At 44.2% G+C, this 15,963-nt stretch overlaps 1 protein-coding gene across 1 annotated transcript in view; it reads left to right on the top strand.

Moving 5' to 3' along the window:
- PLEKHM3 (pleckstrin homology domain containing M3) overlaps positions 1–15,963 on the top strand; it is a 444,523-nt gene that overhangs the window by 203,199 nt on the left and 225,361 nt on the right. The window contains exon 5 of the mRNA XM_029606371.1: positions 6,345–6,538. Coding sequence (XP_029462231.1) covers positions 6,345–6,538 — 194 coding nt within the window. The remainder of the gene's footprint in view (positions 1–6,344; positions 6,539–15,963) is intronic.

Below are 15,963 nucleotides of genomic sequence, written 5' to 3'. Positions count from 1 at the left end.
CCAAAGACCAGTTCCAGCAGCAGCAGGAGAGGAGGTCAGACTGGACACGTCACCTGCTGCTGCTTCTTTTCCTCAGCTCAGCTGTTTTGTCTGTTTGGGAGAGACAACTTGTTTGGTCCCACAACTTGTGAACACACAACCAGCCCCGGTATTTCTGCCAACCACTGAGGACGACAGGGTGTGCCAAAGGGACACAGAGCCCTTTTGAGAGTAGCAGCAATAACAGGCCCTGGAGAACTTGAAATATTGATACCAACCTTTGGTCCATGTATTGAGAGTTTGTGTCAAATTTGAGATGTAGTGTAAGTTACTTTGGCAGAAATTAATATGTATTAATATCTGGAATGTTTTAATTGTTAACACTGTATTTGATTATTCTTATTATTATGCTTTTATATTTCCTGATATTTGTATTATGAATGTATAATGTATATACTGAAGTAGTTGTTAACTACTTTGAATACTATTTTTCACCAGAAAACAAGGGTATAAATAAACAGACAATAGATATTTGATTAATAGTGTTTGCTTCTTTTGATATATTTTTTTGCTTCCATATATACCTTCAAGTTTCATTTTGGAATGAAATTATAAAATCTTGAAAATAAAAAAGAAATAAAATTAAGGAGTCAGTGATTTGTCTAGCTAAGTTTGAAACTTAACTGGACAAACTGCTGGCTTTTAAAATTCCCATGCTCTGACTGCTTCCATATTATCCAGCTAAATAGTTAGCCGGATAAATTAGGGGTCTTCCGGGGCAGAGTTGTTAGCTTGATACGTTATTTGGTTAACAGTGATATTTCGAGTTTGCTGGATAACTTATCCCTTGTTAAAAACCCACACTATTTTTTAATGTGGATTTTTTATTCACACATTTAAAAACTGCATTGCCATGGGATGCAGTAAGCTAATGGCATGGAAATTGACCATAAGTGGGAAAAAGTGCACTAAAAATATCAGCAAAGTGAAAATCCATGCTTAAAATTGGAGCAAAAACAGGTGGGTAAAATAATGGAATAAAAAATCAGAACAGAGTAGAAGATTTTGTTTGATTTGCTTTGCTTTAATTGCCAAGTGAATTATCTAAAAATTCCAGTTTTGCCAAACAACAGATATTTTATTTCTTTTATGGTTTTGTGTGAGATAGATGTCAAAAAGGTAAAGTGGATAGGTAATATATAGCCAAAAGGAAGCTGCTATGGCATGCAATGTGTCAGCGTGGCTTGTAGACAGAACTGTACTGGGATTTAGGACTAATGGGACACCCTTGAGAAGAACTACTAAAAAGTCTTTCTTCATAAACGGCCCGATTTTAAATGTCTGGTGCATATAAAAAAAACAGGGGTTATGCACATGGCTGGGCCTTATGCGCGACGCATTTTAAAAGGAGCCCGGCTGCGCACGTAACCCTCGTTACACGCACAAGAGCTGGGCCGAAGAAAAGGGGAGGGGGCGGGGCTGGAGGCACAGGTACAGTGGCCATTTGCCGCTGTGCCGGGGAAGCGCCCGCCGGCAGTTGGCTGGCGCACGCAAGTTGCTTCAGCTCCGGAGGAGAGGGGAAGGGAGGTTAGGCTAGGTGGTAGGGAACTGGGGAAGGCCGAGATGCGTCACCGCGTGAAACCTGCAAATCTCTACCCTCCCCCCCCCTTGCGCGCACCACCCCGGATTTTATAACATGCGTAAAATTGAGCGTCCATGTGCATGCGCCGGGTAGCACAGGCACATGGATGCGCGCATGTATGTTTTTAAAATCTACCCCAAATTGAGAAGCCTACTTAACCCAACAAGGAAAAAAGTATTTTATGTAGAATAGCTGGTTCTAAGCATAAATATATACAAATCATGATAAAATGTTAACATTTTCTCATTAGCAAATTGCCTTTGCCTATCCACCTGCAAACCTACAGGAATATATTGTATTTTTAAAGTAATTTGTTTTTTTATTTTACTAAAATAATGCTTTAAACGACATATAGTATGGACAGGAATGCACTACATAACCGTTCCCTTTTTCTTACCTCTGTATTATGTTATCTAAAATCAGGATTCTAGACAAATTTCTCCCAGCTGGAAAGCAATTGCTTAGGACATTATAGGCTACATGATATTTATTATTATTATTATTATTATTATTCTTTTTTTCATTTTAATTGGTAAACTCTGTCTTGTGTTAGAGTATTGTAGGAAAATAATTTTCCATATTTATATGAATATGTACCCTCCAAAACTATATTGGTGCATGATTAAATTCAAGCAAATCAAAGGGAAAATAGTAGGATATAATGAAAGTTAATTTAGGACAAAATGAAAAATATAGATGAGTTGTAAATTCATTGTTTTATAACTTGAATATAGTCAGTAGTGTTTGCTACATAAACGGTCTTAGGAATCTAGAAATGATTGCTCTTATGGAGTCGCACAGAGGAAGGGGCATGGTGAGAACTGTTATTTCTGTAAAATACTGCTCTTCTTGAGATGACTGAAATGGAGGATACAATTTCTGTGTCCTTGCAAATTAACGGGTAGATTTTAAAAGGGCCTCGCGTGCGCCCATAAACACGAGTATCTCACTGCACACAAAAATATATGCTGTTTTATAACCTATGGGGCAGATTTTTAAAAAATACGCGAGCGCGTACTTTTGTTCGCGCCTGGTGCGCGAACAAAAGTACGCTGGAATTTATAAGATACGCGCGTAGCCGCACGTATCTTATAAAATCCGGGGTCGACGCGCGCAAGGGGGTGCACATTTGTGCAACCTCGCGCGCCGAGCCCAGCACGAGCTGCCTGTTCCCTCCGAGGCCGCTCCGATTTCGGAGCGGCCTCGGAGGGAACTTTCCTTCGCCCTCCCCCCACCTTCCCCTCCCTTCCCCTACCTAACCCACCCCCCTGGCCCTATCTAAACCCCCCATACCTTTGTTGGCAAAGTTACGCCTGTTGGCTGGCAGCCCCGCTCCATCCTCCGGTCCCGGGGGCGGTCCGGAGGCCTCGACCACGCCCTCGGGCCGGCGCCACGCCCCCGGGCCCGCCCCAGAAACACCGGGGCACGCCCCAGAAATGCCGCGTCGTTTCGGGAACGCCCCCGGACACGCCCCCTCCCGCCCCTTTTTGAAAGCCCCGGGACTTACGCGCATCCCGGGGCTTTACGCGCACCGGCGGCCTATGCAAAATAGGCGCGCCGGCACGCGCGGGCCTTTTAAAATCCGCCCCTATGCGCATAGGTTATAAAATACTCTTCAAGTGTACATGTCTGCAGCTCTGCCCACATATCTCACACATGCTGCTTTGCTACCGCTCTTCGTTAGGCACAGGAGCCTGGTGAACATCGAGGGGGGAGAGAGAGAGAAACTGACTCTTTATAAAGCTCAGTCTGATACTCTATATATGGACCATTGTAAGGGGTACTTTGATTCGTGGTGAGTTTGCAGGTGGTGGGTTGGGGTTGGGGTGGTGTTATAGACACATTCAGAGGAGTCCATTGTAAAATTGACATCATTAAAGAATGTTGGACCTTATAAGTAATGAAAATTCTAACAAGAGGAGTTGATTTGTATACTGCAGTGTCTGCTAGCTGCATTGTACAAATCAACTCCTTTTCATTATTTTGTTGAATGTTTCTGTAACCTACCTTTAGCCAGACCAAAGAGATGGGAAATTAAAGTTAAAGAAATGAATGAGAATATTCAATCTGTATTATATTCTCATTTTCATGTAAAATACTTTTAGTATAAAGCAGAATGTTTACTTTTACTAATGTACAATATTAATTGTCAAGGTAATATTACAGAGGGAAAAATATTTTTTTGGCTAAACTCTCTAATGACATACAATATTAATTGTCAGCAGTTTGTTGGCTGAATGTTTGCCTAGGCTGTTTATTGTCCTTGCGTCGGCCCTGCTAGGAATGGAGGAAGATTTAAATATTGTTGAAAGATATTTCTTTTCCTGGCCAAGCTGGGCTGTACAGCGGCTGTTTTTCCAAATTGGTTTCTCTGTTAGAAAACAGCCCTGGACCTGACTGCTGTGAGCAGCAGTCTGTGAGAGCAAGGAGAACAGGGACTTACTCTGAGCCATCTAACATGCGTACACAGTGCCCATAGTGGCTTCCCTTATCGTCCTGTGGACTTCCTGTTGAACATGGAAAGCAAACGAGAGGAAAGGGGGTTCCATATCTCCTTTAGGGGACTAATTTGGTCTGTCCTTGCTCTCATAACTGCTGCTAGGTTCTCAGCCTAATCACAGAAGAGAAGCCATTTTAGAAGGCAGTTACTATACAACTGTAGTAGAAAAAGGGACAACACCCAATGACCAAGGGGGCAGTGGAGACCCATGGGAGAGAGAAATGAGAGTGGGATGAGAGACCAGTGGAGTGTGTGGGGGGCGGGGTCTTGTGAGTGGTGGATTATATATCTGCCCAGGTTGGTCACAGACCTTGTGCTGGCTCTTTTTGCTATTAAGGTAGTACAGGGACAAAGTGGTGAGAAAAATAAGCAAAAACCAAGAGCAAGGCTTATCCCACATCTTGGATTCATTGTAACATAGTACATGATTATAGAAAGACCAACTGATCCATCAAGTCTTCCCAGTTATTTCTGTCCACACTGCAGAAAATATATCCTAGCTATTAACTTTATAGCATAACTGCTTGTAAGATATAATATCTTATCCTGGAGAGTTTGTGCGCGGTCCTTGTATGAATTCTACCATTTTGGGCAAGGGAGCATATTAGATCTTCCACCCAGTAACCTATCCTTCTCATGTTCTGTTTTAATGTATTTTTTAATGTATTTCCGCCCTGGAGGCGACTGTTCAGTTCCTTGTAAACCGGTGCGATATGTATTCTTTACAGGAACATCAGTATATAAAAATTAAAAATAAATAAATAAATAAATGTTCTAACCACAAAGCTTTGTAATAATATAAATAGCTAACAATACTAGCATGGCTGTTCCAAACATCTGGCGTCCTAGGTCACCTGTATAGCCTGCTAGACAGACTTGACTATGTGAATGCCTGTGCTACCACTAGGATTTTTAGTTATTATGGACTTGTGGATCCAGCTGCTAGTTATTTCTATTGCTACAGCTTGCCAGAGAGATCCGGTTGTGTGGTTGTCTGTGTTTCCACTAAGACTTCTAACATAAGAAATTGCCATACTGGCTCAGACCAAAGGTCCATCAAGCCCAGCATCCTGCTTCCAACAGTGGCCAATCTAGGTTATACCAGTACCTGGCAAGTACACAAACATAAATAGATCCCATGCTGCTAATACCAGTAATAGCAGTGGCTATTCCCTAAGTCAGCTTAATTGTAGTTTATGAACTTCTCCTCTAGGAACTTATCCGAACCTTTTTTTAAACCCATCTATACGAACTGCTCTAACCACATCCTATGGCAATGATTTCCAGAGCTTAATCGTGTGTTGAGTGAAAAAGAAAATTCTCTGATTTTATTTTAAATGTGCTACTTGCTAAAATCATGGAGAGCCCCTTAGTCCTTCTATAATCTGAAAGAGTAGATAACTAATTCACATTAACCCACTCTAGTCTTCTCATCATTGTATAAACCTCTGTCATATCCCCCCTCAGCTGTCTCTTCTTCAAGCTGAAGAGCTGTAGCCTCTTTAACCTTTCCTGATAGGGGAGCCGTTTCATCCTCTTTATCATTTTGGTCGCCCTTCTCTGTACCTTCTCCAGTGCAATTATATCTTTTTGAGATGCGGCAACCAGAATTACATACAGTACTCTCAGAGCGGTCTTACCATGGAGCGATACAGAGACATAATGACTTTCTCCATTTTATCCATCATTCCCTTCCTAATAATTCCTAACATACTGCTTTGTTTTTTGACTGCCGTAGCACACTGAGCCGACAATTTCAATTTATTATACATTATGATGCCCAGACGTAACATTTCATATTACTCTCTTACCCTTGATTGTGGCAACCCCAACATAAGTTAGAGTGTTGACTTAAGATTTTTCACAAAGAGTGGTGGATGCATGGAACAGCCTCCCAGTTGAAGTGGTGGAGGTAAAACAGAATTAAAGAAAACATTGGATTAAACATTTCTGTGATTAAACAAATAAGGGACTTCATTTCTGTGTAAAATGAATCACTTCAGTATTATGTAATTGGTATGTGAGTATGAAAGTATAAAAACTAGTGCAAATGCAGTAATTGGCCCACATATATCTGTGAGTGGACACAGAGTAGTAGCAGTTGTCAGCCATGTGCCTTCCTCATGAGAACTGAATGGGCAGAAGCAGGAAGAAAAACCTTGCTGGTGAAGATTAAAACCAAAAAGAAACCCCACAATTGAGCCAACTTCTTCATTTTTTCAGGTATCAAAGCAAGCCAAAGAGTTTTTGGAATATGTGTTTGAGGAACCACTGATTGACATCCAGCAGGAAAATCCTCTGCTTTACAGACATGTTGAGTCACTGGCAACTGTAATGCATCTCCGTCAGCAGCTGAAGTCTCTGCGAGCATATCTATTCAGTTGTAGGGCAGTGGTAGCAGAGGACCTTCGCAGGAGGTAAGTACTGAGATCATTGGAATTAAAAGCATTCCAGCCTTTCTTGTGCTTTTTTTTTTATTACCTCACTTGTCATTTTCTCAGTGACATGCTCCTATGATATAGCTCTCTAAATGTGCTGTTTTTGAGCGTAAAACTCTTGTACTCCTATTAATTCACTTTATTTAACTTTGCACTTTTATATGCTTTCCAACCAATGAAACATTGGAAAGAATCATATAAAAAGAATCAGAGTTCATCCATAGGCAGAATAATTCTCCAAAAAAGGGTGAAGAGGTTGCCAGATTTTGTGTGCATCATGGAACTGGTCTTACTGTCTATCTTACCCTTCAGCCCAGATTCTGCCCATATCTTTCTCCCATTTTCCATTCCCAGAACTTGTCTCCCTCTCCTTGATCCTTCCCATTCTCAGCCCTCTCTCTCTTCCCTCCCTCCCCCCCCCCCCACACAATTCCAGTTCTTACTCTTCCTTTCCTCTCACCATCCGGTCACTCCCTCTTCCTCTCCTCTCCCCATCTCTGACACTTCTTCCCTCTACTGAAATCTGAGATCCCATTTCCTCACCCAAGAAAAAGAAATAAATTATAGACACAAGCAAGATTGGGAAAACGACTTAATTTTTCTACGGTAAAATAAAATATGGAAATGTTTGCTAGTGTGCTTCAGAATTTGCTAATTTATGCCATAGAATCTAATCCTGAGCTTCTGCAAGGAGCAGCTGTTGGGTTGTGTGTTAGACCTTCTGCTTCCTGTTGACTAATCTTACAAGGGTGAAGGTATGGGAGGAAGCAACAGCACCAAAAGTGCCTGGGGCAGTAAAACCCTAAATCTGTCACTACTTACAATCATACACTCATACACTTTATGCTTATCTTCCACCCATCCATCCACACACACTTCCACTCCCCCTCACATACTCCATTCTCCAGGTATACATACACACACACACATCTTCCACACACCCCACCTATAATCCCTACAAACACAACCCTCTATTTCTTAGCATTCGGATAGGTGGATCTAGAGCCAGTGGATTATGCACTTCTACCAGCAGATGGAGAGCTGATGTCATGGCATATATATACCCTTGCACAGACATCAGCCCGCCATTATTCTCTGTCTCCAGCAGATGATGGACATGCATCTCCATACTGGGGATTGCCTTAAAAGATGTGGCGACCAGAATTGCACACAATATTCAAGATATGGTCTCACCATGGAGCGATACAGAGGCATTTTGACATCCATCGTTTTATTTGCCGTTTCCTTCCTAATAATTCCTAACATTTCTGTCTGCTTTTTTGATCACTACAGCACACTGAGCCAGTTTCAATGTATTATCTACTATGACGCCTAGAACTCTTTCCTGGGTAGTAATTCCTAAGATAGAACCCTAATATTCTGTAACCTCCGCAAGGGTTATTTTTCCCTATATGGATCACTTTGCACTTGTCTACGTTAAATTTCATCATTGTTTTGGAAGTCCAATCTTCCAGTTTTGCAAGGTCCTCCTGTAATTTATCACAATCTGCTTGAGATTTAATTACTCTGCATAATTTTGTGTCGTTCGCAAATTTGATCACCTCACTTGTCGTACCCCTTTCCAGATCATTTAAAAATATATTAAAAAGCACCGGTCCAAATACAGATCCCTGAGGCACTTACCGTTTACGTTTTTCCACTGTGAAAACCGACTATTTAATCCTACTCTCTGCTTCCTGTCTTTTAACCAGCTTGCAATCCACAAACGAACATCACCTCCTATCCCATGACTTTTTAGTTTTCTTAGAAGCCTCTCATGCAGGACTTTGTTGAATGCCTTCTGAAATTCCAAATACACCACATCTACCGGTTCACCTTTGTCCACATGTTTATTCACCCCTTCAAAATAATGTAGGAGATTTGTGAGGCAAGACTTCCCTTGGGTAAATCCATGCTGGCTGTGTCCCATTAAACCATGTCTATCTAAATGTTTTGTGCTTTTATTCTTTATAACAGTTTCCACAATTTTTCCCAGCACTGAAGTCAGGCTCACTAATCTGTAGTTTCCCGGATCACCCCTGGAGCTCTTTTTAAAAATCAGACTTACATTGTCCATCTTCCATTCTTCAGTCACAAAAGATGGTTGTAATCATTAGTTACAAATAAATTGAAATAGGTCTGAAATTTCATTTTTTTGTTCTTTCAGACCCCTGGGGTGTATACTGTTACGATCCTGCCCACAGATTCCATCCCGCAGACGGGCTCTTCACTCACCAGATGCCGGCCCGATGCTGGAGGATCCTTCCTTGCGGCCGAGTCCGCCTCTGGATCATGCTGCCGCCATCCCTTTACTTCCGCGGCATAGTGCCACTGCCGGGACTCCGCCTCTTTGCGGCTGTGTGCGGCAGTCACTCATCTTCGCGGCCCCAAGCCACCTCTGGGAACTCCTCATTGAGCAGTAGGAAGCTGCTGCTGCCTGCTTCCTCTTTCATGCGGCAGGGATGCCACTGATGCAGCCTGCGTCCTGGAATCTCCATAGGCGTGGACACGCGCCCCTTGAGAACTTTTAAAGGGCCAGCAGCGGGAAAAGCCCCGTGGCCCCAACAGATGACATCATCTGCCCTCGCCTGGATCAGCCCTATAAAAGGGCTCTGCTTCAGTTCCTCAGGGCCTTCGTATCTGGTCTTCACAGAGGTCTGTGGTCTTCCTTCTGGTCCAGGTCCTCCGTGGTCTTCTTCTGTCTTGATGGCTCTTCGTTCCATGTTCTTCATGTTCCTGGTCTCTTTTGTTCCTTGTTCCAGATGCCCTGATGTCCAGTGGTCCTGATGTTCCTTGCTCAGATACCCTGTTATTCCAATGTCCTGATGTTCCAGATGCCCTGACATCCAGTGGTCCTGATGTTACGTGTCCAGATGTCCTGTTGTTCTGATGTCCTGATGTTCCAGATGCCCTGACATCCAGTGGTCCTGATGTCCCAGATGTCCCGGCATCCAGATTTCCCTGATGTCCGATGTTCCTGTCCTGATTCAGTCATCCTCATCTCCAGCTCTTCGTCCAGCTTCCGGGTTCCTTTGTTTACCTTTCCTGGCATGCCACCATCGTGGTCTATGACCAGCCCATGGGGGGCTGTGTAGGGTGCCTCATGGCACAAGGCCTACCTTCTTGTCTGCAGCGCAAGCCTCCGGAAGGCTCCTGTTTTTAATGCCAAGATTCTGAATCCTGAGTCAAGAAACCTGTCTCGATCTTCGGAGTTCCTTGTGCCTGCTTAGTCCATGCCCAAGACTCTGCCAGAACCTGCTCCACTTCAGCTGGTCTGCAGCCAGCCACCAGCGGCTGTGTAGGGCGTGCCCCAGTGCAGGCCTCTCCTGAATCTTCGTCATATCCTGGCTTCAATTTCCACTGCTTCATCTGGAGTCTGCTTCACTTCCGGCGTGGTCTGCAACCAGCCAAGGGCGGCTGTGTAGGGCACTCTGCGATGCCGCAACTCACCCAGTACTTTCTCCTGAATCCTGAGCCCTTGCCTGAGACCTCCAAGTATCCTGAAAACTTGTCTGAGTCTTCTGAGTAACCTGAAACCTTGTCCATGTCTCCGAGTATCCCGAGTCTACATCTGAGTCTTCCGAGTATCCTGAGTCTACGTCTGAGTCTTCTAGTTCCTGTCTCGTCTTGTTCCTGCCTCAGCCTGCATCTGGCCTCATGCACTCGTTGTTCCCAAGTGGGGGGTCTGGAAGGGCTATCGCGTGGCCGGAGGGCTACTTCCGAGACCAGCATTGCGTTGCTGGGTCTCATTGGTGAGTGTAGATCCAATGGAGGGCTGAGCCTGCATTGTTCCTGTTCCAGACGTTCCTAGCCTTGTCTTCAGTCCAGCCTTGTTCCTGCTCTGCCCGTGCCAGTACTCTCTCACCTCCCACGGTGTATGTCTTGGGGCTCCTCCCTGAGCCGTCCCGTGGTCCAAGGGCTCACAATCTCCCTTGAGAAAGCGACCGCCTGTCCGCACTCGCAACATATACCTTCTGGTCCAGGTAATTTATTACTCTTCAGTTTGTCAATCTGGTCTACCACATCTTTCAGGTTCCACCGTGATTTGGTTCAATTCTTCTGAATCATCACACTTGAAAACCATCTCTGGAACTGGTATCTCCTCAACGTCTTTTTCAGTAAACACCGAAGCGAAGATGTCACTGGATTTGTCAGAGGCGTACCTTCATTTTCCCATCTGCCTGGTCATCAGCAGTTTCTGCATTTCACTGTTTTGGGGCAACATTATCAGTTCCAAGTGCTGCCTTTTGGGTTAGGCACTGTTCCCAAAACCTTTTCCAAGGCTATGATGGTGGTTGCGGCAGTGTTGAGAAAGGATGGCATTCTGGTTATCCTGTTCTTAGAAGATTGGCTGATTTGGGCCAAGAGTCTAGAAGAGAGGCTTCGGGTCCCATGCAAGGTGATCTCCTTGCTACAGTAACTAGGTTGAGTGGTGAACTTGGCCAAGAGTAATCTACAGCCATCCCAGACACTAAGTATCTTGGTGTTCAGTTCAACACAAAGCAAGGCAGAGTGTTCCTGCCGGAGGGCCACATTCTGAAGCTGATGGCACAGGTGTGTCTATTGACAAAAACAATGCGCCCAACAGTGTGGTCTTATCTACAGGTGCTCGGGTTGATAGTGGTCACCGTAGAGGCGGTTCTGTGGGCAAGGGCGCATATGTGCCCCCTTCAGCGCACTCTGCTGGCACGTTGGATTCCACAGTCGCAAGAGTATTCGATATGTTTGACCTGCTGGTGGAGATCAGCATACAGCTGCAGTGGTGGTTGCAAGCGAACCATCTAATGAAGGGAGTTTCCCTACAATCACTGGACTAGCTAGTACTCACGACAGATGTGAGCCTCCAGGGTTAGGGGGGGGGGGCCCACTGTCAGGAGTTGACAGCACAAGGGCACTGGAGTACAGAAGAGTCTCTCTGTAGCTTCAATCTGCTGGAAGCCTGGGCAAGCATGCCAACCAGACAGTTGGCATGCTTACGATTTGTCGACCGATTGCAGGATTGAGCGGTCCTATAATGTCGGACATTGCAACGACAGTGGCTTACATCAATTGCCAGAGAGGAACCAAGAGCCAGCAAGTGTCACAAGAAATAGCCCAACTGAAGTGCATCTTCAGGAGATCTCAGCCTCCCACATTGCAGGAAAAGACTATGTAAGAGCCAGCTTTCTCAGCAGACAGAGTCTGAACCCAGGAGAATGAGAATTGTCAAATGAGGTGTTCTAGTTCATAGTGGACCACTGGGGCCTCCCATTTCTAGACCTGCTGGTGACAGCTCATGATGGGAAGGTTCCTTCAATCGCAGGAGAGATCAAAAGTCCCAGGACATTGATGCCCTCATGCAGGAATGGCCAGAGGGCAGGCTCCTGTATGCCTTTCTCCCATGGCCTATGTTGGGCAAAAAGATTTGGAGGATCAAGAATCACAGGGGGATGGTGCTTCTGGTAACACTTGTTTTCTTTCCTTCCTACTGCTTCTTGGTTACCCCCTCGCCCAGTTACTTACTTGTTTTCTTTCCTTCCTACTGCTTCTTGGTTACCCCCTCGCCCAGTTACTCTCCCTGTTGAAATGTACTTTCCAAGCTTTTAGTTATTATGTGAACCGGTATGATGTCCCCACAATTACCGGTATATAAAAGTTTCTAAATAAATAAATAAATAAACACCAGATTAGCCCAGGAGGCCATAGTATGCAGATTTGCGAAGGTTCCTGGTGGACCCTCCTATACGATTACCAGTTCACAGGGATCTGCTATGGCAGGGGACTGTTCTTCACGAAGATCTGACTCGATTTTGTCTTACAGTATGGTCCTTGAAAGGGCTCAGATGCTGAAGCATGAGTATTCCAGTCCGGTGATTGCCACCTTGCTATGATCCAGAAAGTTATCCATTTCCTTAGCCTATGCTTTAATGTGTGTTTGAGGTTTGGTGTGAGGATAGAGATATTCTACCTCATTCGGTTAAGATCCTGGTCATTTTGGAATTTTTGCAGAATGGGTTACGAAAAGGGTTGGCCCTTAATTTGTTGAAGGTACATGTGGCGGCTCTTTCCTGTTTCTGAAGTCAGATGAATAGTGGACCCTTGTCCAGCTCATCCAGATGTGGCTCGTTTCTTAAAAGGGGTGAAACATCTTCGACCTTCCCTATGGTTGCCAGTAACTTGTGGAGTCTTAATCTGTTTTTGGATTTCCTGGCGGGTCCCACCTTTCAACCATTGTGCAGCCTTTCTTTGAGGTTACTTAAGTTGAAAATGTTGTTTCATATTGCAATTTGTTCTGTACGTAGAGTCTCCGAACTGCAGGCATTATCTTGCTGGGAACCATTTCTGCTAGTGACTCTGGGGGTAATATAGTTGTGTACTGTTCTGACATTTTTGCCAAAGATGGTCTCGGATTTTCATTTGAATCAATCAATTTCCCTGCTGACTCTGGACAGGGAGAGAGATGTGGATGCCTGTTACGGTCCTTGGTTGTCAAAAGGCATATTTTGAAGTATTTAGAGGATTCTGAGACTCTCAGGAAGACAGACTGGCTGTTTATATTCCATTGTGGGAGTAAACAGGGTGAGCTGGTGTTGCGAGCAACCATAGCCTGCTGGATTAAGGAGGTAATCATGGCTGTATATGTGGATTCTGAACAGCTGTTGCCTAGTCAGGTTAGGGCTCATTCCACTAGGGCTCCCATCAAAATTTGCCGAGCTGCTATGTGGTCCTCTTTACATAACTTTTCTAGGCATTACTGCCTGCCTGTGCAGGCCCTGGAAGACGCAGCCTTTGCACGTGCACTATTGATCAGACTGCGAGCAGCCTCTTGCCCTGTTCAGGAGTAGCTTTGGTACATCCCACAGGTTCTGAATCCACCTATTCGAATGCTAAGAAAGGAGAAATTACTACTTGCCTGATAATTTCCTTTTCTTTAATAAAGATAGGTGAATCCACCTTCCTGCCTTCTGCTGCCGGATGTTTGTGCTGTTCTTCTGCATGGCTACATGTTTCAGGGATTACTGGTAATTGTCAATTCAGTGCTTAGACTAGTGTTATTACACTCATTGTCTGAGCTCAGTGTTTCCTGTTAGCTCAGGGCTCGAGTGGTTATCTGTTAATAATCAAGTTTTTGTTAGTTTGTCCACAGTTGTTTTTTGCGGAGAATACTAGCAGGCTGATGTCTGTGCAGGGGTATATATATACTATGACGTCAGCTTTGCTCCATCTTCATCTGCTGGTAGAGGTGCATAATCCTCTGGTTCTGGATCCATCTATCCTTATTAAAGAAAAGGAAATTATCCCTCTACACACACCTCCTCCACAATGCACCCATTCTGTCTGAGCAATACTGGATGTGCTAGGAGATGGACAATTGTTTCAAGGTCCCCGGTTAGAGGTTTCCAGGAGAGGAGAAATGGCTAGAGTTGGGTTGACCGGGGAGGGGGGAGAGCATGAGATACTGTAGAAAACCTTTGCATCAAGAATATTTTGTCAGTTCGTCAGGGGCACTTTTCAGGCCTATAGGCCCTCAATGATTTCAAAATATTTTGAGGAGATCAAATGACAGGGATGACATATGTTGCACTGGGAGGGGAGCTCAGGCCTGTAGGTCTGCTCAGGGGTTTGGGGTTTTTTTGGGTGTTTTTTTGGTAATAGTAATTTCTACTTAACCAGCTATATTCTTTTAATTTAGCCAGTTAAAGTTATCTGGGAACAGGTTGCGATGCAGCAAGCAGGAGTCTTGCTTATGTGCAGGGACCTCCAATATGCTGAAGCTGGTTTGTTGGGCTGCAGGGAGGGGCAGGGAGTGATGGCTCGGATGTCATCTTCAGGTGTTAATGGATTTTCCTTTGCCGGCCACCTCCCTGAATCATTCTCCCCTGCTGCTTTTATAAGCCAGAACATGCATATGAAAGAGCCCATATATAGTTAAACAGGAGCATGAAAATGTGCTCTCATATCCATTTCAGACTGCTAGACCTCCTGTCTGTGGTGTGTGCTAGCTCCTGCCCCATGAGAACTCCTGACTAGGGCGCGTGATTTCAGTCTTGTTACATCTTGACCAGCAAGCTGACCTGGCTGTCGCAGACCTCTCCTGTGAGCCAAATGTGTCTAATAAGCCCATCTTTTTGGATTGGCTGTTCTTGTCTCCAGGCAGATTTTAGCTCTGCTGTAGGTCTTGTGACATGGCTGTTTGTCTCAGGACCTTTGTTTACGGAGAAAAGTTGTTATGCCTCAGAGAGGCCTAGTTAAACAGCTATGCTGGCAGCCATGTATTGCTATTCTGGCCAAAGTTCATCATCTCTGTATCCCTTGCTGGAATAAAGGTCAGTGTCCATTTTGTGATCAGAATTCATATTTTGTTACAGGGTAGTAAGACTTCTGGTATCTCCTACAGGTTGTTCTTCCCTAGGTGTATCACTTTGCACTTCGCTACATTAAATGTTATCTGCCATTTGGATGCTCAGTCTTGCAAGGTCCTCTTGCTAGTTCTCACCATCCTTTTGTGATTTAACAACTTTGAATAATTTTGTATCATCAACAAATTTGATCACCTCACTCGTTTCCATTTCTAGGTCATTTATAAATATGTTAAAAAGCAGTAGTCCTATTACAGATCCCTGGGCACTCTGTTCACCTTTCTCCATTGAAAAAAATTGAACATAGAGCCCTACTTCCTGTTTTCTATCTTTTAACCAGTTCTCAATACACAACAAAACATTGCCTCCTATCTCATGATATTTTAATGTACTCAAGAATCTCTCATGAGGTATTTTGTCAAATGCTTTTTGAAAATACAGATACAGTGACTCACCTTTATCCTTCAAAAAAAATGTAGTATATTGGTGAGGCAAGATTTCTATGGCTAAATCCATGTTGGCTTTGTCCTATTAAACTATGACTATATGTTATTAATTTTGTTCTTTATAATAATTTCAACCATTTTTTCTGGCACTATTATCAGACTCATTGGTCTATAATTTTTTGGAACACCCAGAACCTTTTTTAAAAACTGGAGTTACAGTGGCCCCCTTCCAATCTTTAGGTACCGTACATTATTTTAATGATAGTTTACATATTGCTAATAGGTATGCAATTTCAGTTTGAAGTTCTTTCAGCACTCTGGGATGATAGAAACATAGAAACATAGAAATGACGGCAGAAGAAGACCAAACGGCCCATCCAGTCTGCCCAGCAAGCTACGCAGTTTATCCATTTTTTTTTATCTCCCCCCCCCCCCCTTTTTTCTCCCTCCCACCCGTCACTATTGGCTTTTTTTTTTTTATATCTCCCCCCCCCCCCCCCCCTTTTTTCTCCCTCCCACCCGTCACTATTGGCTTCCAGCACCCTCCGGCCCCAATTCCCTTCCACCCCTCCACCAATGCAGAGAGCAGCGCCGTATCCGCATCCCAATGAACATCCAG

This window comes from Rhinatrema bivittatum, chromosome 6, assembly GCF_901001135.1.
Source record: "Rhinatrema bivittatum chromosome 6, aRhiBiv1.1, whole genome shotgun sequence".
In the NCBI taxonomy this organism is placed as follows: domain Eukaryota; kingdom Metazoa; phylum Chordata; class Amphibia; order Gymnophiona; family Rhinatrematidae; genus Rhinatrema; species Rhinatrema bivittatum.
The sequence above is the reverse complement of the archived record's forward strand: the minus strand, read 5'-3'. Positions and strand labels throughout refer to the sequence as shown.